Genomic DNA, 24,196 nt, shown 5'->3' with positions numbered 1-24,196 from the left:
GGCTGGAACCATGACAAATTAGGTATAAGCTGATTTGGGAAAAAAAAAAAAAAAAAAAAAAAAAAAAAAAAAAAAAAAAAAAAAAAAAAAGAGAGAGAAAAGGCTATGGTAAGAGTTTTTGTTGGTTTTTTTTTTCCCCCAGTGTTTTAGTCAGTATGCAACAAATTTCCCATTCAGAACATTTATTACAGAAAGGAGTCTTGTTCCTTATTATGCAAATCTTCCTCTCACCACTTCTCATGTATCAGTTCTACCTTTCTATAAATGTTTGACCTATGCATGATTGCTGGAAAATCATTCCTGATTCTGCAGCTGAATCCACAGGAACAGTATTTCTCTCCATGGGAGGGATGCAGTCCAGTGTTTTGTTGGTACAAGCAAGCTGGGTAGGACCCAGCCTTATCCAGCACGCAAAACAACTGCCCAGAGACTTATTTTTTCCCATTTTAGCTGATGTCATCCAGGAAGTAATGCAGCTTGATTAGTAAAAAAACCCAACCCAAAGTAGCAGGCAGTTCAATATCCACTAGGTGGATATGCTGACAGAGTTGTATTCAAAGAGGCTCTTCCAGTACAAGTCCTGGTGCAGGCTTTCCACTGCTGTCTCCAGATTAATACAGACACCAAGCTGATTCCCTTGTTTGTATTTTATTTGGACTTTTGGACACGATTTAAGTGCCTATGGTTTGACTTAATAGCTGAACTGCCTGTTGGACACAGCCAGTTGAAAATGAGCATTGTAAAGCCCTTCTTTTTAGTACTTGGAATCAAAGGTATTTTACTCTGAGCTACTCCTTGTATTTTCATGGTCCTTGGAGTACCTTGTTCCTGATACAAATTAGTGACAAAAAGCCCAAGGAACTTGTATATCACTGTTGTGTTGAAGCAGTTTTTTTTGTATTTCAGTCTCCATTGCCCTCACGTAGTGAACAGCTCTGTATGCCAGTAACTTTACATGCTTCAATAGCCTTACTGAATAGTTCCCACATGACCTTACTGGTAACTGTAACATTAAATGCTAACAACAGGAACACTCTGCATACAAAATTTTATGTCCTGCTCAGAGGAGGAATGATCATCTCATCACAAAGACTTGAGAATTTAACAATTTCCATCTTTGCATATCTTCCCTAAAGCTCAGGATGTCCCAAAAACTGTGATGGGCGTGGCAATGAAACCCCTGGCATGAGTCCACACATGGCCCCTAGCACTTAGGATGAACACCAAAAAGAAGGCAAAAGGCTGATGGGTTCCAAGAGCCTCATTTTAGGAGACACAGGAACAGAATCCCATGTGATGGTATTTTCTACTCCTGCATCCATTCATGAAGTGCTACAGAAATATGGCAACCTAAGGAATGACTTCAGAATACTGAAGGAAGGCATTTCTTCCAGCAATAACTTCTGCCTCCAAATATTATCATATAAGTAGTGATGAGTTTTGAGGGCAATCTGTTGAAAATATTGCACACCCACATCCACAGTGATTGAAGCAGAATATGCTCGCTGAAGCTGAGAGTGGTATTTCACCATTTAGGAAGCTTTCTCATTAGTCAACTGTCTTTCAACAGCTAAACTCCGTATTTGCTACCTTAAATGTTGCTTTAAAAAAAAAAACCACCATGGATTCTTATCTCCTTTTCCAAGCAGTCTGATTTCTTCAACCCTAAACAATTTTGTCTTGGCACAGCTATTGGGCTACGTTAAACATTTCTGGGAAATGTGTGTCAAAGTCGGAGTGCTTATTGTTTAGTTTGAGCAACAGTTTCACATCTAAATGTGGGAAAATGCAACTCAGGAAAAAAGATAGGATTTAAAAGAAAACCTGAATAAAAACGAAATTAAATTACTGATCTCACTGAGTATGAAGTTGGGCCCCTGATCCTTCAGTTTCATGTGTAATCCTGAAATTTTACAGAAGCATTTGCTTATATACTTAAGGGAGTTTAGCAGGACCCATTCCAACATTTCTATATAACTGTCTTCCCTGAACCTGTTTTTAATTAATCTGTTATATATTCTTACTTCTAAAGAAAGGGATTTGGAAAAGCACTGGGCAGCAGCCTTGCTTTATTCCTATTAAGTCAATGGTAAAACTCCTCTTAATTCCACTGGGAGCAGAATTAGATCCATGCCAAGCCCATTTTCAAAATCATGTCTGTAAGGCTTACACAATGCCTTCTCCCAGCCCTTGCTTAAAGCACAGACTTCCCTCTACCGTCGTTTTTTTTTTTCTTCACTTGCAAAATAAAGTCATGCAAATACGCAAACGAACCAACCTCAGCATCTGAATTTCTGGGAACAAATGTTTTCTTTCTGACTGTGTAGTTAACATTTGGGGGGAAATGTTGAAGATTACAGTGCTGAACTGCTGTGAAACTCTAGGTAGACTCTGAGTGCGTTCCAAAAAAAGTTGGAGATAAACCCCTGGGTGTTGGCTGGGTTCCCTTTTTCTATTAAAGTGACACAACATTTTATTCTTCTCACATGCCAGCTGTTTATTGCAGTGCTCTTTAACACGGGCAAAAATAATGAAACGGTCTCTTTTTTTTTTTTTTTTTTTTTTTTGAAACTTTCCCTCTCACCGAATGCTTGGGGAGCTTGATGCAGCAATTTGACCCGCTCTCAAACACGGCACTCCCTTGTGCCGACACACGATGGTCTTTTCCATTTGTACTAGCGTAGATGAAAAGTCGGATTTTCACATTACCACAGATATATGTCTTACTTCCTTGGAAAACGTGCACCTTTTACCTAAAAAAAAAAAAAAAAACAAAAACAAAAAACCACGCTTTTCTTCTTGCAAAGAGCGGGTTAGGGCTCATCCTGTCCAGTGGGTCGGGAGTTGTCCCGGCCTCGCCGTGCCCCCTCTCCCCTCGCACCGCCCCCGGCCCAGCGCACGCCCCAGTCACCGTGTGCCCGCCTGTGCACGCGCGCCCGTGAGCGCGCAGGGCCCCGCCGCGCGCCCGCGTGGGGTTACACGCGCGCGCGTGTGCGCGCACCGGGGCGCACGTGGGTGCGCGAGGGCGTGCTGCCGGCATCTGCCGGTGCCGCGCACCCGCCCGCCCCGAGCCGCCGCCGCCCGCGGGGCCGAAGCGGGCGGGCCCCACCGCCTCCGCCGCCGAGCCCCTCCGGCCGCGGGGGTCCGGCAGCGCCGGGGAAGCGCATCCCGCGGCCGAGCCCCGGGAGCCGCCGTCCGGCAGCGCCCGCGCCCCGCCCCCCCCGCCATTGGGCCGGCGGCGGCCCCGCCCCGGCCCGCCCCGCCCCCGGCCGCCCGGCAGTTCCGCGCGGGCGGAGCGGGGAGCGGCACCCGCGGCGCGGCCCGGCGGCAGCATGGGCTGGAGCTGACAGCGCCCGCCCCGCAGACGCTGCCGAGCGCTGCCGCCGGGGGAGCAGAGGGAGCGCGGCCGCGGGGAAGGGAAAAGTTGCCGCGTCCGCCCGGGGAAACTTTGTGCAGCCGCGGCGGGGAGGGGGCGGCGGAGCCGAGCCGTCCGGCGCGGTGCGGTGCGGTGCGGTGCCTGCGCGGCGCTGAGGCTGAGGCGGCGCGGGGGTCATGCCCGCCGCCAGCTTGCTGCCGCTCTTCGGTAGCGCGGCGGGGCCGGGGACGCTGGGTGGCCCCGCGGGCAGCGGCGCGGGCGGCGGGGGCAGGAAGGCAGCGGGCCCCGGCGCGTTCCGGCTGACGGAGAAGTTCGTGCTGCTGCTGGTGTTCAGCGCCTTCATCACCCTCTGCTTCGGGGCCATCTTTTTCCTACCCGACTCCTCCAAGCTTCTCAGCGGCGTCTTCTTCCACTCGGCCGCCCTGCAGCCGCCGCCGCCGCCGCCCGGCGGGCAGCCCCGCGCCCCTCCGCAGCCCGGAGGCGGCCCGGCGGCGGCGGCGGCCGCGGGCGGCGCGGGCAGCCTGGAGCGGATCCGCGCGGACCACGAGCGGGCTCTGCGGGAGGCCAAGGAGACGCTGCAGAAGCTGCCCGAGGAGATCCGCAGAGACATCCGCCAGGACAAGGAGAAACTTCTGCAGGACGCCCGCGGCAGGAAAGAGGCGGGCGCCCCCGGACTGCCTCAGCGCCTCTTCCGCCAGCCCGTCGGAGCCGTGGGGCAGGAGCCCGCCGACCCTGAGGTCCGGCAGAGGAGGGAGAAGATCAAAGAGGTGGGTGGTGGCGGCTGCCGGTCCCGCTCCGGGGGATGCGCCTCCGCACTCCCGCGCGGGGCAACAGGTCGCTGCCGCGTCTGGCGGAGGTGTCGGGGGACCCCTGACCCCTCCTGGCGCCTCCTCCCTGCGGGAAGGGGGTCTTTGTGGCCGGCTGTCGCCCGGTAGCCGCAGCGCAGGTCGGCGGCGTCGCCCGCGTTTGCATCCTCGCATCCCGCGGTGCGTTCCCGCTTGCGGCCCCGCGCTGCCCGCTCCGTGCCGGCTGCGCCTCCCTCCCTCCCGGTGTTGCCAGGTTCTCCAGCTGTTGCGCCGAAAAACGGAGAGCAAGCAAAGCCCGGCGAGGGTTGGCAGGCTATGGGTCGCTTCGCGGTGCACCGGGGCTGGGGACAGCGACGCGGGGGAGGAAGAGCGGCGCGGGTCCGCCTGCTCTCTCCACGGGACGTCCCGGGCTCGGGCGGTGAGTGTCGGATGCCTGCGCGGGGTGCGGGACCGGCGGGGCACGGCGCCCTGCCCGTGCCGCACTCTCGGCAGAGGCGCTGCCCGGCGCCGGGCGGGTGCGGGGCAGGTGCGGTGCAGCGCTCCAGAGGTGTCGCGGTCTGTGTCGGGTGCGTGCGGCTCGCTATTCAGCGATACCGGCCGGCTAAAGAGTTTAGGGCATTTGGCGAAACACAGTCGGCTTATGTTTAGTGGTAAAGCGACAGAGCTCTGCGTGCTTTGACAAATTCCTTCAACCGCCTTTTTTCGATCCTGCTGTTCGGTTGGTTCAGGTACCGGTTTAAATCTTTCCCTATGGAAATTCTCCAAACTGTGTCTAGGTAATGCTGTTATGGGCAGAGCTTGACAGGTTTCTCTGGCAGAAGAAGAATTTCCTTGATAATACAATTCAACTTCCCATCAGTGCTGGTTGGTTTATTTATCGAACTGGCAATTTCAGCTGCCTGCAGAGATTAGGGTTTATGAATTAATTAGTAGTATATTTTTCATGTTCTGTAGTGATGGAAATGAGATAGACGTGAGACTTACTGCCCAGTATTTCAGTATTTTGGGAATCTGGTTAGCAGTATTTAAAATTATTTATTTTAACTGTGTGTTTGTACAGAGTGCTTTGAAAAGTGAGCTGTGATAACATGGAGCATCAGATAGTAAGTTCTCACAATTATCAAGTTGTCTTCTGTGCTCTGGAGTCCTTATGTCACTTTACCTATTTCAGCAAATTGTGTAGCATAGTTATAAGTTGTAGGCAGTATGTTCCAATGCAAAGGCATTTTGAAGGGAGAAACTCTTAGGAGTACATGATACAGACCACATCTTGAAGTGTGCAGAGACAATGCTGTCTACTGGTTTAGTCATGCAGCCTCCCTGAGGCATATGGAAAGTTACAAATACCAGCAAACTCTTTTACCAGCTATGTGAAATTGCCATGTAAAAGTATTTAGAAGTAATGAGGCTCTAGACCTGATGTACATGATTCTGTGATGCAGAAGACTGCAACAAGTAAACAGGAGGAGGAAGATAACACTTAAAATGCTGCTGTCTTGCTGGACCCACTGTGTGCCAGCTAGTCTGATTTACCTTTTATTACATGTGGATTTGCATGTGCATGTACATACAAACATACAGCCAGCATCTTTTTGATTTCTTCTTTGCTTTCCTTTCCATCCTCTTTCTCCTCACTTCCACACAGCATCAATTTCACAGTAGCCTCCCCAAACCAGAGTTTTGACTGTTTAACCATAGGAAATGACAAGGAGTGCCAGATCTTTGTTTTCCTTCATACCTCAGTTTAAGTCCTCAATACTACATGGTGTTTCTGGGAGTTTCTTTTCCTTTTAAATCACTATGTGACCTTAGCATCTTGGTTCCTTACTTGCTTCAGTATTTTTGCAGTACTTTGCCTGGTTTGGTTTTTGTCTGTTTCAATGAATGCTTTTTTTTTTCTATTGACAGTAAAACAGTGTTTCTGTTCTGTGCTAACTTGCTTCACATTGTTTCACGTGTTGGCCTTTTCTGTTTCTTTTCGCATTGTCTTTTTGCAAGCTTTAGTCCCCATTTTAATATTGTTACCTTAGTGTCAAGATGGATTTACAGCCTGCAGTCTTTTTAGCCTAGTTTTAAAACTTTAAATAGTTTTAAATTGTATCTTTTTAAAGTATGAACTTTTGTACTCTAAATGCACAGAAGCCAGAAGTATCCCTTAAAGTTCTTCCCTTTGTGCCTGGTGGTTGCATGCTGGAGATGCAAACATAAAGAATCTTTCTGCTTTCATACTCTTTGAGCCTGGAATTTGCCTCTGCATTTTCCGCTTTGTTATATATCCAGAACTCAAAATTTGAAACTACTCTTGTGGGTATTTTTTAGAGAAGGAAGCAAGTTGCTTTAAAAGAAAAGAATGCCAAAAAATAAGGTTGTTCTTCCCTACATTTCTGTTTTTGAAGGGCTCTGTCCTGTCAACATGCTGACTTAAAGCTGAGAGGGGAGATACCTTAGAGGTGTTTTGTCCATTTACTGTTTTAAATTTTAAGCTGACATGCATGTTTAGAAGTCCAGGCAGTACAACATTATTTGCAATCACAAAGCAGTGAAATGCCATGACTTTACAGCATTTCTTAGCCAAGTTTTGTTCTAGAAATTTTAATCAGTTTTTCTTCAGCTGGCTCTTTTATTAGGAGAAAAACAAACAAAAAAAACAAAACAGGGTGAAACTTAAACCAAGAGGGAAATAGAAAGGCTATTGAAACTCTTAGTATTTAAACCAATATACTATTACTAAAAAGATAAAAAAATGCTTATTGAGCAAGGAAAATACTTTTGGAAATGTGAAGAAGTGATGATCTTGTTGCTATCACTGCTTTTTGCTCTGTCAGAAGGATATGGTTGCTCTCAAGGTCTGTGTGTGGGAACTGCCCTGCTGTGTTGTACCTCTGGGTCCTGGCTGTGTGCAGGTGTGTCTGTGCAGGGAAGGGGCCAGAGATACTGCTGGTTGCTGTGCTAGTCCTCTGTTTCTATTCTGTTGTGCTACAGGCAAACTGAGAAGAAAGAGCGGTACTGCCAGCAGTGGGGCTTTCGTCAGTCCTTCCTGTTCTTCAACTGCTGTCAGTTGCTTGTGGCTGCTGATTTTGGGGTGGGTTTTTTATGTTTTTTAGTTTTTAGGGTTTTTTTGCCTGCCCTGAGCATTGTCCTCATACAGGATGCCTCAGAAAGGCTCGAGCCAAGAAGCACACTTTGAACATACCAGCACACTTGCATTTGCCAGGACTTAGGTTCTTCAGTCAGTTCTTCTAGTGCTGCTCCCGTGACTAGGGCAAAGTCTGGGTCCCTGGTGTGCCTCACACTGGTCTCTGTTTCCATGTCCTGACAGGAGCCCCAGACTGTGGATGAGGAGGTTGTGGTTTGTATTCTTGCTTTACCCTCATTGCTTTGAGAGGTGGCCCCTCTTTTGAGCAAGTATCTCCTGTGGTATTTATTCCCTGCCTGGAAAAAAAGAGGAGTGGAGTGCAGTGATGATTCTATTCCACTCAAGGACAACGTTTTCCAGCTCTTGTCACCATTGATTATGGCTGGACATCATTATTCCTGATGTCAAGGGAAGACTTGCCGGCACATAGGTAGTTGATACAAGCAAAATAAGTGATTAGAAGAGGATAATAATAGTGGAGAGAGGCTATGAAGGCAGGAGATGCATTATTTTAATTAGGAAAATCTGATTTTGAGTCTTCTCCAAGTCTCATTCCTATCTCTTCCAAGGAAAAAAAAAAAGTGCTGGGATTATTTAGATGCTAAGAAAACAGCAAAACCTAAGCTCTTTTTATATCAGCAAAGGAATAGAAACGATGAATGAGCCAGCTCAGGTACTATAAGCTATATAATCACATTAGTGCAGTGCTCTGCCCAGACTAATTAATCCTGCTGAACAGCAAGCCCTTGGTGTTGGTGGAGCACCATACTAATGCAGCTGTGCTGTTCTTGTACAAAGTAACTAGCTTGGAAACTGTTCGTGTTATTGATCAGAGCTGTTTGGACATGTTTTCAGGATAAAAGCCTCCCTGGTAAGCTGGAATCAAAGTCTGAAGAGCATGGTCCTGCAGTGCTTCAAATGCTTGCACAGCTCTCAGCTGTTGCAGTCATGTAGTACAAGCCCTGCAGAGAGGAATTTGAGCACCAGTCCTTTGAGCTCAACAGGGCAGTGGCTGCAAGTCCACAAAACAGACTCTGCAGCTTCTCTCCCTGTCTTTCTGTAAAGAACTGGATTGAGGTGGCATTGGTAGTGTGAATTCTGAAGCTTCCTAAGTCCTCAGTTTTCATTTTCTATGAGGGCTTTTAAGCAGCCTAGCTGGAAGTCTCAGTAATGTTACAGGGATGCTCAGCAATATCTTGAAAAAAGAAAGCTTGTGAGCATGGAAATAAAGCATTAATCAGAGATCTAGTATCTGTTTGACATTAAAACATCAGATCTATTAATTAACAAGGAGTGGGGGCAATATTATAGGTGATGACTCACTGTAGAAGGGCAGTTGGCCCCTTGTGTCTTCCTGCATGCTTCCCTGAGTTGCTTTCCTACTGCCTGGTATGCTGGTGCTGCTGCTCAGGAAGGTCAAGTGCCAGGCTGGATGGAATTTTGTTTCCTTATGAGAATGTTTACATGACAAGGTGAGGTCACTAATACTTCTTGCTATTGGGAGAGGAGAAGTCTCTTCATACCACTTTTGACTGCCTTCTCCCACTATCTACTTTCTGTGACTTCCACTGCATCCCTCCACAAATTGCTTCAGCTCAGTAAATAATCTGAAAGTTGTAAGAGCAAAAAAAATCCCCAAAAAACAAACTGGCTGGATTTCTGCTGAACTTTCTGTCAGGTTGGTGAGTCAAAGGTGTTAATGAAAGGGTTGACTTGGTGCTAGTTTTGACTGTGGTGAAGAAACAGGTGGATGAAAAGTATGAAATTTCTTTGGGTAGCTGTGTCTTAGCAGCTGGTGTCTGATCTTCTTGCCCAAGTTCTCCGTTAAAACAGAATCTCTGCAATGAGGCTTTTGCAGAGCAAAGGTTCTGTCTCCTGTAACAATCTTCTTTAGCAGAATGAAGCATTTCCCTTCAGGAGGTTTACCTCCCAACCCCTCTTCTCATAACAGAAAAGGAGAAAAGAAATACAGAAGCAGGAATTACTGAAGCCCCAGCTGCTGTAGACCAATATTCTATGTGTTTTTTACCGAGAGGAAGGTTGTGAGGACCTTCATAGGAGAGGCAACAGTTTTGCAGCAGTTTAAGTGTTGCTGGTTTGGGTTTCAAGCACAAAAGCCACATTCCCTGATGGTACATTTCTTTAAGAGCATGATTCAGTAAAAGGAAAACAGTTGACATGTACTGAGTAAGCAGTGTGGTGATTCCTGCCAACATGCTGATGATGCAATCAATGTGTTTCAAAAGTTTTCCTGAAATATCTTGTGACCTTAATGCTGATATCTTACAGTTGTCATTAAGTTTGTTGTAGTTTAAAATTAATCTTGGTTTTTTGCCTCACCTTTAGCTTTGTTTATTTACTTGTAATCATCAGTAGTTTTGTATTTGCTTTTTTTTTTTTTTTTTTTTTTTTTTTTGAGTGTTTGGTAGTGCTTTCCTTCCTGATAAATACTCTTTGTTGTGGTTATTATTTTTTAATGGTTTTATAAAAGTAACTGAGGAGGTGAATAAAGTGCCTAAAGATGGGAATCACATATGATGATGGTAAGCTGGAGGTGGATGAGGCTGCCTTATGACAACAAAAATGTCACAAAACAATAAGGTAAAGTGCTTGCTTAGGGTTAATGTCACTGCAGGGTACAGAGAAGTTTTGGCTGAGTATGATTCAGTGACTCTGTTAAGCACAATCTTGTGTGTGGCACTTGGCAGAATCTATGGAGAGCCAGCTCAACTTGCCAACCAGACAAGAAGCTACCCCTGCTTTTGTTGTGTTTGGTCAGGTGGGGTAGGGAGCTGGAATGGTTTAGTGGAGGTATGAGCACAGTGGATGCAGTGGACCCCCACGAAGCCACTATATTTGAAAGGAGAAGAAAGAGGAAGAGAATGGTCTGAGGTATCTTTATGTTCCCAAAATATGAAATAAGGTATGTATTTGCCAAGTTAATGTTCCTCCTGCTAAGATCCTCTGGGTTCTTAGGGACCTTGTTTTTTAAGGAAGGATATTGTTTCAGGTGACTTGTTTCAGGTGCTGCTTTGTTTGGGTTTGTTTTGTTTTGTTTGTTTGGGGTTTTTTATGAGAGCCTCATAGCCTCCCTTCAGTCAAATGATCTTGAATTTGAACTTTGATCATGAGTTAGAGGAGTGCTTCACTGTGTGACCATGAGCATATGTGATTGAAATAGGGTGTGTTGCTAGTTCATGTTTTTACAGCCTTGCACCTGTTTTCTGTGTGCTAGAATATTTAATTTTCCGATCCTCAGACTTGATCTGTATTCTCAACAGGTAAATTTATCAAAGCTAACTGCATGTCCTTTATAACTGGATCCTCAAATCTGTGGGTAAAATGAAAAGGCTTTAAATGTTCAGTAGAAAACATGTGGCTTTCACAAAAACAAAACAAAAAAAAAAAAAGAAAAGCAAAAAAAACCCAACCCAGAACAAGCACATGATTAATTCTTTATCTTTCTGTAAAGGCAAAGATGTAAATTCTTGACACACAGGACTCTTTTTTTAAATGAGAAATAAATAAGCTGATGTAAAGATGTGAGGTAAAGCTTAAAATGGAATATCTTCTGTACTTTGTCAGAAGTTATATTTTTATGGTGATGATTTTGTCTTTAATGCTAGTATAGCAGCCTATGGCAGTCAATTAATATAAAGAAATAGAGTAAATCATAATGTTATTGAGTACAGTTGCTTAAGGCTGTAGTTCTGTGCTGCAGGCAAACTGAAGCAGAAAAAATTCCACCTGCTTATTAAAATCTACTGTTAAGACCAAAAAAAAAGTCTTATCTCATTCAGGGAGCAAATAAGAGTGGTGAACAGCCAAGCTTTGATGCCTTCTTTGAATGTTAATGAAAACACAGAATTTATGAAAAGGAAGTCATGGAGAGACAGAATATGACTCTTCTTATGGAAAATAATTAATGTCCTTGCAGAAGGATCTGTGTGACTGTTGGATGAACAGACCTTTTCTTAAAGTAGTCTGAAACATACTGCTCTAAGGATTGCTGAGTGAGTAAACTTCCTCTTTGATTAGGTTGGGGTGTTTTTTTCTAGCTTGGGGAGCCAGCATGAGAGGAAATTTCTGCGGTTTTCATCTTAAAGATAATATCTTGATAAATGTTTCCTTTATTTACAAATAACAAATTTGTCTTTCTAACTCATTTGGCACAGTAGGAGTAATACTTCAGGGAAGTGGCTTTGATTCAGTGTTTGCTCTGTCTTAACAGTGCAGCACTTACTCTGGCAATAAATTGCCACCTGAGGTGGTACAGAGATGATGAGACACTCTGTGTGTAACAAACTCAAATATTCATATGTGTCTCTGTGTAAAGCATGTTTTAGACATTCAGTTTTGAAGGATTTTGTGGTCTCTTTCCAAGTTATTTATAGAACCATCATTTTACAGGTGGGGAAAATAATTGGGGTGTCGGGGGTGAGTGACTGTAAATTAAACAACATAGGAAATGTACAAGATGCTGAATATACTGGTTCCTTTAGTGTGAAAATCTTCTTTATCCACAACATTTTTCAGGGTTTTTTTTCACTGAGTTATTTAGACTTTTTTAAGCACGTGATATAAAGAGTATGTGCACACTTCTGAGAGGCATCTTCTGGTTTTCTATTTTCCATTACTCTTTTTAGTCACATCTGCAAGTCTGTTATGAAAACATAATTGGTGAGTAATGAAGCTCATGCTCCCCGAACCCGATTAAATGAAACCTTCCACAGGCTTGCGGTTAAGCCGCAGTCGCATCGCAGCGCTTGCAGCCCTGCCTGCAGAGTCCAGGAGCTTGGCTGGGGAGGGGCAGTAGTTGGGTTTTCTAGGGCTGAGAGCAGTCCATTGACTCACACAGGGCTGCACGGTGTGCCAGGTTTTGGAGCAGAGCCTGGATACCTTGCTCCTGTTGGGCTGTTCCCCTCTAAACCAGGGGCTGTTGTGTGAAGACTGTCTCTGCTCCCATCTGTGCTGCGGGTCTCCAGCATGGGCATGTCAGTTCAAACCTGAGTTTTGGAGTGTGATTCACTTTGTGATTCATGATGACTGCACAAGCAGCTTTGCTTTACCTCTAAACTGCTGCCAAATTCGTTGTTTTACCACGGGGGGATGTTAAACCTGAGACTCCCTGGTTCTGTGTTTAGGTCACTAGCTTTGTAAGCTTTTGAAGCAGCACTTGAGAGCTGTGCTCCAGTGCTGTAATGAAGGAAGGCATGTAGGGTAGTAAAACTCCCAGTTTGCTTTTCTTGCATCTTGAAATCTTCAGTTTAAGCTCTCTTGTAACCAAGAAAGACTTGCATGAAATAATGGGACAATTTGCTATAACTCTCCATGGTAAGCTGGTTGGATTTTATAGCTGGTGTTTATGAAGATACAGGTATTGCTCATTTTGATGCCTCTGATTTTAAAAGCTTTTCAAATAGATTGGATGAGCACATAACCTGCTGTTACATTCTTATAGCTGTTAAAGTTTTAAGAATGTTATATTCACAGTCCTTGTGGGAACACTGAGATACGCAGTCACTTAGGCAAGGGTAACTACAAGTATAAAATCTATTTTCATTTGTCTTCCCACTCCTTCTTGGAAGCTGTATGTACCTTGGTTTTAAACTTGTTTTTAGCAATACAGTAAGTGAGTGGACTCTGACTTACATGAAACTTGGGCCCTTTCTTTTAAGGGCAAATCCCTAATCAGGTAACAAGATGGGTGAAAATCAGAAGAGATGGAGGGCAATACTGTGCAAAGGACTGAAATGATTCTGTGCAATGAATGAGCCGATGACTGTAGAACATCTGGCTGTTATAAGACTTTGTGTGCATCTCAAAAATACTTCTAGAAGAATCAACTTCTTTCTGTGATACTGAGTAGAAACAGAATTTGCAGTTTTAATGGAAAAGTATACAGCTTTGCACTTCTCATGTGAAGGTATATAATGCTGGCATTTAGGGTAGAGGCAGTACTATGGATTTTTTGTATAAATAAAGTAGAAAGAAAAAATGCCTGATACTTTCTTCCCAAAGTTTTATATTGTCTCAGTTGTGTAGGGGTGATCGTATTGCCTGGCAACATAAACTCTCTTTTTCAATTATTTATTGAATCTGTTTTTAAAAAAGTTTTGCTTTTAAAACATTGCAGTAAAATTACATTGGATCAGTGAGGCTTACTTCTTTAATTAATATTCAGACCTATGTGAGACTATTTTTTAAAAGTATCTTCATACTTTTGTTTCACATAGTTCCCTGCTTAATATGAATCTCTGCCTTTTGAAATTTCTTTTGTTCAGGGACTGCTTTCTTCCAAGGAATTAGGAAGTAGCTACTGTAAAATAATATCAAGCTAAAAAAAGCCATTTTGCTTTCAAAGTGTAGTGCTTAAGGAGATAGTAATTTTACTATTCAGTGATAGACACGTGCAGATGCAGATCCAGTCTCTAACGCTGCTGTCACTTTTCTCACTGCCTTTGAGCACTGGCATCTGTTGGTGCAGTGAATGGTGGTACTGCTGATAAAGCTTTGCCCATGCTGATGTCTGTGGGGAGATCTGTTGCTTGCTACTGTGGTTGTAGTTCTCCACCCATCTGTGATTTTAAGAATTGCACTTTAAATTCTGTGTTGGACCTAGGTAGTAATATTAAATTCTTTAAAGAAGAAAAATAGATGCTAATCATTTGCAGCGATAGATTTCTGTCCCCCACCCCATCATGCAATAGAAAACCTAATTACCATTTAGAGAGTAGCAGAGTTATACATGTTACTTATTTAAAACATTTTACTATTTTAAAACTGCATGCTGCTTTCATTATTCTGGTGAGATTGTCTAAAGAATCACCATGGGAAAAACTGTGCTATGTGAAGACAAACTGCAAATGGACTGATATTTTTATGTCTTATTCTGTAAATCTCTAGAGTAAGTGTGGCACTGAACCTGAACTGACTGAAATAGAAAGGTGTGTGATCTTGTCAAGGGCTCAAGTGACGTCACAGATCAACATTCAAAGAAATTACCTTTCTGAAGAAAATCCCATATGTCTCTCAATGCACTTTCTTTAAATATATATATATATTTTCATTTATTGATAGAGATGTATTCATATCTCTCTCCACATGTATGTTTTACATAAGAGTGAATTATGTTGTGCAATTGGTCTGTTGTATGTAGCTGAAAATGCAGTTTGTTGGAAACAAGCTTTGTGCAGTCTGAAAAAGTTAAGGCATAGGGTTTGTTTTGTTTTACAAATTATCATTTAAAATATAATTATATAATATTATAATAGAATTATAATATGTAAAAATATAATTATGCATATGCTACAAGCAAAATCCAGAACATTAGGATGAAGTAAAGAAATCCTTGTGTTTCAATAATCAACATTGCTCAAGTTAATTTTTTATTATATAAATAGAAATACTGCAGAAAATAGATGTTCTCTGAGAAAGTTTTCAGACTTCATGAAAACAGTTTCCATAAGCAACCTTATCATCTGTAGGCATTATGGAGACTCAGTTTCTCTGCAGTTATGCACACTGTAGCCCTATTTGTTCTTATTCCCAAACTTCTGTTTACCATAGAATTTTGTTGTTGAGGACAGAGATTCAGACTTGCCCCTGGACTTCTGGAGGGCTGGTCTCTGCATTGAGCAGAGCTGACTTCAAAATAAAATCGGATTGCTCAGTCTTGTGCACTCAAGTGTGGAAGATCTCTGCAGTGGGAGACTCTGCAGCCCCTCTGGACAAGCATATTCCAGCATCTGAAGACTCCTATTGTAGGATTTTTAAATGTGTCTAGATACAACTTCTCTTGCTGCAACTGATGGCACTGCCTTGACTCCTTTCATTGTGCCCCACTGAGATGATCTTGGTACCTTTTCTCCATGGGTATCCCCAAAGTCATTAAGAAGCCTCTCTTTTCTAGTCCAAACATACCCAGCTTCATCCACCTCTTTTCATAGGTCATTGTATTCTCCATCATTAAAAAAAAAAATTAAATCTAATTGTTGCAGGGGAGCTGAAAACCAGGAACAGGGCTTCTGTTTGAGGCATCAGGAATGTCACATAGAAAATGTTGGTGGTTTCCCAGTGCTAGCATGCACTCATGCCAACACAGCCCACTGTACAGTTCATCATTGCAAGGATGTCTTGCTTATTTGTGTTCACTGGGACCCCCAGGACATCTGTTCCAAAGCTGGTTTTTAGCCTGTAAGTTCCCCTTGTATACATAGGCATAAGACCTTTGCATTTGGTTTTATTTGGTTTCAAGAGTTGGTTGTCAGCTCCTTTATGGGCTCATTTATGTGGGAGCCCTCTTGTCCACCTCCCTGATTGCTGGAGCCAAAAAGATTCTTTTTTGACTGCTTAGTGCTAAGGCAGGACTGTGTCAAAAAGCCTGCTAAAGTCAGGGAAATTGTGTCTGCTGCACTGCCCCAATCCACAGAGCCACTGGCTTCAACAGAAGTAACTGGGTTGATTTGGCACATTTTGCCTTTGGGAAATTTCTATTGCCATTTGCAAGGGTGTTTTTGTCCTTCATATTCCTAGAAATAGAGTCAAGGAGGTTCTGCTCCATTTTCTTCCCAAGGTTTGGAATAAAACTGTCTTGTTATTCCCAGGAATTCCCTTCTTGGTTTTTTTGTTTGTTTGTTTGTTTGTTTGTTTGTTTTTCTTTGGGGTTTTTTTTTTTTTCTGAGTAACCAGTGCCTGTTTAATTTGGTCCTTCATTTGCTGTTGATGTAAAGGTGCCTCCTGTCCTCTGGCAATTTCCAGATGAGTTTTGGTTTCCTCTTTCCTGGTGCCCAGCCAGTGTTTCTGAGTTGCTGTTGGACACCTTCCCTGAGGCTTGTGCTCCACCTGAGCTCCCTATGCAGCCCCCTTCCTCTCCTGTGTGGCACGGAGGAGATCAGTGAGGTCTCCTGGGCACCTTACCCCTATGGGGGATGCTCCTGTGGGATCCTGCAGATCAGGTCCCTGGAGAAACTGAGCTCATTCCCCTGCAATTCAGGGTTTTATGTTGCCTTCTGCAGTTTTTTTCAGGATGGCAATCTCTGCTGTGTAGCATTTAAATAGTCTTGGGGTTTAGACATTTCTCATTCATGCATCAGTTGCTTTGAAGCCAGCTTTTATCATGGGAGTTGGGGTGGGGAGGAAAATGCCAATGCAGCCTTTCCTGGCTATTTTGCTGCCTCTCTGTTTCCTTGGAGAAGCCCAACAGGCAACTGCATGTTAGATCAGCAGATATTTTTTGATTAAAAAAAAATGAGGAAATGTTTACTGGACAAAGATATTTGGTTACTATAGGGAATTGCCATTAGAATTTTTGAAATACAAGCTACTGGTGGAAAACAGCTCTTAGCTGCAACTTTTGTGACTAGCACACTGACACACTATGTGCTGTTTTGAAGCATCTTTCCCCTGCATAAGTCTGATCAACGTATCAGTCACCTGATGTTTATACATTGCAAATATGAAGCTAAGAACATGAAAGGTAATATAGTGTCATTTCAAAGTTTTGGTAGTTTTGGTAGGTTTGGAGTTCATATTGAAATTTACATGGATGTCATTAAAGTAGGTTTAAAGCACAGTTCTGTCAGATTTCTTTTTAAGGGTCTGCTAACTTATAAACATGTATTTTTCGATTAAATTTCCATCTGTTTTTTGTAACTTACGGGGTTTACAGGAGGAACTGTAAATATTTTTACAGTGGGATTGTGCTATTGAGCTACACACTGGTTCAGAAGAGTCCCACTCATAAGCATTTGATTTTCTGTCACTTTTGACATCATAAGGAGGTCTGGCTTTCCAGAAGCTTGGTTTTGAAAATGAAGGGTTTTTTTATATATTTTTTTTTTTTACACTACCTCATGCTCTGTATCCAGATCCACCAGTCACTTCTAAAAGCGCTGATTTCCAGCATTATAGAAATACATGAGCACCCCTTTAATTTGACATACCTATTCTGATTTTGTGATGTGAGAAGAAAAGCTCCTCCTGTCTATAGCAGGGAAGCTCCTTCTGTCTATAGCAGGGACTATATAACTTTCCTTTTGCCCCAAATTTATGATCCTTTGTTATGGGAACAGTGACCACACATAGTTTTTATTTGGCCCTATAAGTATGAAAAGGTAGCTGTTAAAAACCTATAATGAGTGCTTTTGGTAGGAAGTGAGTAAGTTTGAGGAAAGGGCTTTGAGGTTTTAATAAAGAGCTAAACTTCTTTTAACTTTCATTAGACTTTTTTTTCTTTAAATTTTCTACTGTACCTGAGTATGGAGGTTTCATTTCATTAAGAAAGTGAGTTATTTTGGGTATTGTTCAGCAATCCAAAGCATGACCAGTGCCTGCACATGTCCACTTGTACATATTTGATCAGTGACTTGAATAAAAAATTCAGCATTTTCCTGTGAAGGCTGACCCTGTAGTCTAAGCTAGAAAAGAGACTTTTAGATGAACCTGGTGGGCACTGAAGGAACATTTTCTTTATCTTGATCATAAGAACCTAGGAGGACACAAATATCAATGGAGCTATTTTATACACACATAGAGCACTGCAAGGTATTACATGTGTTCATTTCAGAGTACCTTTGCAATGGCTTCATAGTGTGCTAATATCCTGTTCCTGTGTTCTCTGGTGGGGGGATTTTGCTGAGTCTTTTGTTTGGGCATAGTGTTTTTGTGATGCCAGTTTTCTCCTTTATTTTTCGTGGGGAGTTTTTCTCACTTCAGTTTCCTGCCACTGTTTACAAAATGTGTATTTTTCTAAGAAAGGCACAGGACCAGTGGTTGATGCCAAAGACAGGTCTCAAAATCAGCTTGAAAAGTCCCTTGTGTTCGTGTGAGCACTGCAGTGTAAATAAATGCAGACGTGATCAGCTGCCTCAATGCTGAACACACTCAAATGTCTGTTTCACCAGCCTACCTTATGTCCACATACAGAAACATTCCTTGAGAATTTGTGGCTGCAGCATCACCAAAAATGATTCTCTTGTGCTTGGTAACTTGGTTGCCCTTAATCCTGTGTTATGTGGGGAACTTCTGCAGGCTGTGAATGTGCTATTATTTGGAAGATAATAACTTATTCATAATTTCTCTTGGATATTCCTGCTATGCTGTAATATCTGGTTTCAAATATGCTGTTTCTAGGAAGTATCCTGGGTGGCATTGTACATGCAGTAATCAAAACAGGAGGGAATTTGTTACATGGTATGTTTTCTTTTCCCTACCCCCTCAGTCCCACTCAAATTTCAACTTCAGCCTTTTCCTTGGACTCGACAAAATTCCCCAAAGATGTTACATATAAGGAGGAGAGAAACTTTTCTGATGGGATAAGAGAAACTTGATCATCTTTTGTTCAAAAACTAGTAACTGGGAACATCATGAATGTGGCACATTCTACCAAAGAAACTAGCATTTAAGAGCATTTGTAGTAGAGGAAGATTTGTATGCATGTGGATATATAAATCTGCATGTGTGTTAATGAAAAAAATACTAAAAAAAGCTCATACCCTGCTACATGAAATTATTGCCAAAGTAAACTCAAATTGTAATTTTGACGTAGTTACTTTTCTGTAGCGTGAGTATTTCTCAGCTGTTCCTGCTTGTATGTGAGACTGAAGCCTGGGAAAAGCCCTTGTTTCGGCTGGTGAGTAGGGAGGAAGTGTTTGACAGCTCATATGATGAAAGGTAGTTCTTGAAACTTAGTATATAACTGTATATAAAGGTAGACTGATGACTGTTGCATGAACTCTGATTAAAAGTTTTATTATTCATATAATTTGCCTTTTGCCCTTTGGACTGCTGCAGATAAAGAATAATTTTGGTCTTCAAAAGGGTTATTACTACCTAAATATAGACCTCTTTGGGCAAGAGCGCTATTTGCTTGCAAGTCAGAATGTGCTGAAAAACAAATTTTATTCACTCCCTTACAGCTTACTGAAAATTCTTTATCAGCAGTTCTCAATCAGCTTATTACACAAGGTACTCGGTAACAATTAATTTCTACAGTTAATTCATGTAGTTAATATCTCACTTTGGGACATCACTCAGTTTCATTGTCTTCTTCAGCTTTTGTGAGATGGTTACTATTACTGGAGTAGCAATGACCTCAGGAGTACCTCTAGGTGAATTCAGAAATAATTTGGGGTTTTATAACAGAATTTAATTTCTTTTAGGGTATGTCTCAAATCCACTTGCTTCTGTTTCTACAGGAAAGTAATGAAAATAGGTATTGGGAAGAAAAAATTTATTTTTGCATTTTCATGACCTTTTAAGAGTTGTACAGGCAACCACTTTCCCCAAATCAGCACAAACTCATGTTCTTTTTATACTCCCTTGGACTTTGGCAGTACACTTAAAATTCTAACCAGCCATAGTTCTGCCAGATCAGAGCTAGAAGCAAATTCACCAAAACCCCACTGTTTTTTTGGCACACATTTTGCCACTGAAAAATCACTTCTCTCTGAAGTCACAGTGTGTGTGCTGGTGTTATTTGTAGAATAACACCATGTAGAATAACATGTGCACTTGGTGCCAAGCCTTTTGGAGCACAGGGGCAAACTTTTCTGAAAGTGAATGAAGATTGTGGAATATTTGTACTTTTCCTTGAAATTTGGGCAGAGGTTGAACATATATTCCTTTATTTACTTGGTAATGTGGACTAAAGCCAAGCTAAAACTGTAGTCCACTTTGATCTATAAAAAACCTTCCATGAACAAATGATCACAGTAGTTTGCTTCCAAAAAGAGTGTTAGTGTACAGAGATGGAATCACTGAAAGATCCCTCCATCTGGGGTGAGGTATTGAACTCTCCCACTGTCTACCTTGTGAAGTAACCATGACACAATGGCACAGAACCAGCATTTCCAATGATTTCTTAAAGCATTCTAATGTCCCTGCATTATTATTGGGAATGAAGAGAGGGAATTAGAGGGAACACTGCAGTGAAAGTGGTTTTCCTTTCTTTATGGCTGTATTTGTCACTTTCAAACACAGCAAATGATGCTCCACACAGTCTGCTATTCCTCCAAAACAAAGCAGTAAACAATTTCTCTTTAAATCAATGAAAAAGGCACCAGACTGCAAATATTAAACTAGTTTTTCAGGGCATGTGTTTTGGAAGACTGTAATTTTTCAATTTGAGTTTATTTAATATTGTCAGAAAACTTCAAATACAGACATATTTCTGATGTGCTCCCTTTCTTGCAGACCCTTCATTTTACATTCTGCTTGACAGTGCCTTGGGTTTAGTCTGCAGTCTGGTTACAGCACTCACTTGAACTAGCAGGCAATATTGACTTTTGATGCTGACTTTATAACTTCCTCAAAAAATGTAAAATACTTGCTCAATGTTTAAACTTGATAGTTTCTTACTCTGGCATCTGGTTATTACCTATCATTAGCAAGTATCAGGGGCATCATATATAAGGTAGGCATGAAGTCAGGGTAGAGAAATGGAAAGAGTGAGCTGCTGCATAATTTAATTACAGCAGTGTGGTGTGGGACCAACTCTCTGGCCTTCCCTCTTTGGCCAGAGGTCTGATATGAGACCAGTAGCACCACTCACCAGAGCAAAGCCTTCTCTCCTGTGTTGTACAGCCCAAAGGCTTTCCTGCCACATCTCACTGCTCTTAAATGGGACATGAAAAGCTCCAGGCTTCAGCACTCCAGCTGTGGGCCCTGACTGGCGTGGCACTTCTGGAGGGGTCTGCTTTGATGTAGGTGGAGCAATGGGTAGTGACCTATTTCAGAGTCAGAGGCAGATGAACACACTGCCTAGTAGCTTTTGTCAAAGCTACTACACTAGTACGTGTAAAAGGACTAAGCTCAAAGCTGATTTTTCCTCAAAGAAATGACAGCCTTAAAAGAATATAGACTATTAATGGGTACAAGTAGAATACAAGGAAATGAGCCTCCTCTGTTCAGCAGGGTAAGGCAGTGATAGAGTTGGATTGTTTGTTTTTACGACTGACAGATGGGACAATAAGATTTCCACTTCAATATTCACATCAGCACTTCATTGCCTTCTTTAGCTACTGCAGGTAAATTTTTAACTCTCAGTTAACCATGTCAGCTAAAAGTTAGCAAATCTGCTTAACTGATTGTGGTGGGCACCTGACTTCCCTGAGCAGAAGACAGGTGCCTACCAAAGCTGCTCTGTCTTCTCCCTCCTCAGCTGAACAAGTGAGAGAGAAGAGAATGAAAGGCTCATGGGTAGAGATAGGGAAAAGGAGAGATCACTCATCAGTCACTGTCATGACCAAAACAGATTCAACATGGGGAGATCAAATCTGATCAGGGTAACGAAAAGTAAACCCAAATCTTAGAATACCTTTCATCCACCTGTCTATTTTTTCTTGGGATTAGCTTTGCTGCTAATTTGCTCTGCCTCCTCTCCCTCCAGCAGTGGAGGGGACAGTGAATGGGGTCTGTGGCCAGTTCATCACACAGTCTCTGCTGCTCCTTTCTCCTCAGGCGCAGGCTACTCAAACTCTTCCTCGGCCTGGGCTTCCTCCAGCAGGAAACAGTCTTTCCCAAACTTCTCCAGTCCTTCCCACAGGCTGCAGTTTTTCATGAGCTGCTCTAGTATGGGTCCTTTCCAGGGGTGCAGTCCTTCAGGAACAGACTGTTCTAGTTTATATACAGAGAATGATGTTCCATGGTATGGAATATTGCAGTTGGGTCAGCTGTCCTGGCTGCACTCTCTCACAGCTTCTTGTGCACCTGCTGACAGAGTTTGGGAAACTTGAAAAGTCCTTGATTTGGATTAGCAACAATGGAAACATTGGTGTGTTATCAAGGTTAATCTCTTGCTAAATCTTAAACTCAGCACTGTACCAGCTACTGAGAAGGAAATTAACTCTATCCCAGCGAGAATCAGGACAGCAATACGTGCGGATTTGCTGTTCCATGTGCTTGGCAGCCCTAAATCACTGGACACAGGGAATGATGAATTGTTATGATTTACAGGAAACAACTAGGATACATTGTGTCCTACTCTAAACAAATGATGTCAGAACCTTCCAATGTGTCCTGGTTTTAAAACAAACTTAAACAAAGTAAAAACATTGCTAATTACAGATCCAAGCCACAATGCTCAGATGAGGTCTCTGTGTGTGGTCAGTCATCTCTTTTGCATGTGGAGAAAATGCTTCAGCATTTTGTGGAAGCGAGCAGACAAAACTGACTTTAGTTTTCTTTCAAGTGGTCATTACAGGATGGAAACCTTGGAATGAAAAACCTTTGTAGTTTTACTGTGTTAGTCCCAAACACAGTAGCAGAAGAGCACTGGAAGAACTGAGAAGTATCAAATTCTTTGATGTTAGAGTAAAACATTTCATGTTTTTGTTAAAATGTAGTCTCAGACCAGCAACTATTTCCACCTCTTTCTTTTTTGAACAGAGATATTGTGAAAGAATAAGTTCTAGGAATGAAACATATTGCTGTTCTGAGAAGATTGTAAGAAGCTGTCTAAATAGCTCATGCACTCAAAAATGAACTTTGTGTAGTTCTGGTGAAATGTTATATGCTTAGAAGGACTGAAACCTCTGTTGCCCTAAACTGTTAACTCTAAAGCATGTTAATTTAATGTGCTAAATGTCATATTTGAATCCTTAGCAGTTAAAAGTTCTGGATTTCTGTAATTTGATTCTGAAATGAGTAAATGTATGGAGATCATAGGCAGGTAACCTGCCCCTCACTCTGAGTCAAAAATTGCTGCTCATGAAAGTGGTGTGGAAACTGGATACTATCATAACACATGGCTATTTTATATAAGGTTTTTATGGATGGATCTAATTAAGTATTTCAGAGATCAGAATTGCTTACCCATTTTAGAATGCAGGCACAGTAGATAATTAAAAGGAAGCATAACACACATTTCAGTCAAGTCTGTTCTCCACTACAACAATCTTTACCAAAATGCATAATAAAAGCATACTTTGTTTCAAAATTTTAAGATTAATTAGAGTTCATGTTTTTTAGGAAAGTACTATAACTGGGGAGAAGATGTAAGAGTAGAAAAAAAAAAAAAAGGAGGTCAGTTTTTATGGTGTACTTAGTGATGTTATTTATATCTATTCTGAGAAATATTCCTGTTTGTTGATATAAGGCACATCAAATGAAACTGCTAGGTGATAAAATCAGAAAAAACCTGTTCTTTGCACGTCATGTTGCAGAGCTGTAGAGTTCTTTCTGCAGGATGTTGTGAATATAAAAAATTCAAACAAGTTCAGAAAACAGTTAAGTAATTTCGTGGAAGAAAACTCTACTGGGCATTATTAATCATGCAAGTATCACATCTGGCTCCGAAAGTCTCCTGCACTCAAGCTCTGAACACTCCTGTTACTCACAGGAAGTGTTTATTGCTTGTACTATTCATAAGCATTTGTTAGGGGTGGGAAACTAGTAGATATGCATGTTAGACTCTGATCTAGGGGTCACTTTTGGTGTCGGGTATCTTCTGAGAAATGGAATGGTTGTTGCCTGCCTTGTACTGAGAGAAATCTATTTTAGAGACAGGAAAAACAACCTAAGAAAAGGCCCTGAGTAAAGTTATTTGCATTGTTTCAGAATGGCACAAACAGAATTCATAACTTTCACAGAGTTGCATTAGTATTACCCAAATTCTCAGTTAGTGAGCTATAAACATGGGGAAAGGTCTGCTCTATCCAGTATATATTAAGACCTCAGGAGGTCCTTTCTAGCTGTTCCCTACCTGCAAGAGGGAGAGCACCCATGCTCTCCCTCACTACATTGTGAGTGCCTTCAAACACCTGATTTGTCTCTCCTTGCATTCCCTTCTGTTCTTTACTTTCCAAGTTCTTCCCATTTATCATCCTCATAGCCTCCCAATTAATCAGTCTCGTTTCTCTTTTCTCTCTGGCCCCAATC

General features: G+C 42.3%; 1 protein-coding gene across 1 annotated transcript in view; it reads left to right on the top strand.

Annotated features, from left to right (window-relative positions):
• The first annotated feature begins 3,409 nt into the window (after positions 1–3,409).
• The window catches only part of MAN1A1 (mannosidase alpha class 1A member 1), a 136,696-nt gene continuing 115,909 nt past the window's right edge, over positions 3,410–24,196 (top strand). Inside the window, exon 1 of the mRNA XM_079299323.1 lies at positions 3,410–4,143. Coding sequence (XP_079155449.1) covers positions 3,553–4,143 — 591 coding nt within the window. The 5' untranslated portion in view covers positions 3,410–3,552. The remainder of the gene's footprint in view (positions 4,144–24,196) is intronic.

The sequence above is a fragment of the Erithacus rubecula genome (assembly GCF_903797595.1).
Source record: "Erithacus rubecula genome assembly, chromosome: 2".
NCBI classification, from domain to species: Eukaryota; Metazoa; Chordata; class Aves; order Passeriformes; family Muscicapidae; genus Erithacus; species Erithacus rubecula.
Note: the sequence above shows the minus strand (reverse complement) of the source record. Positions and strands in the feature narration are given on the sequence as shown.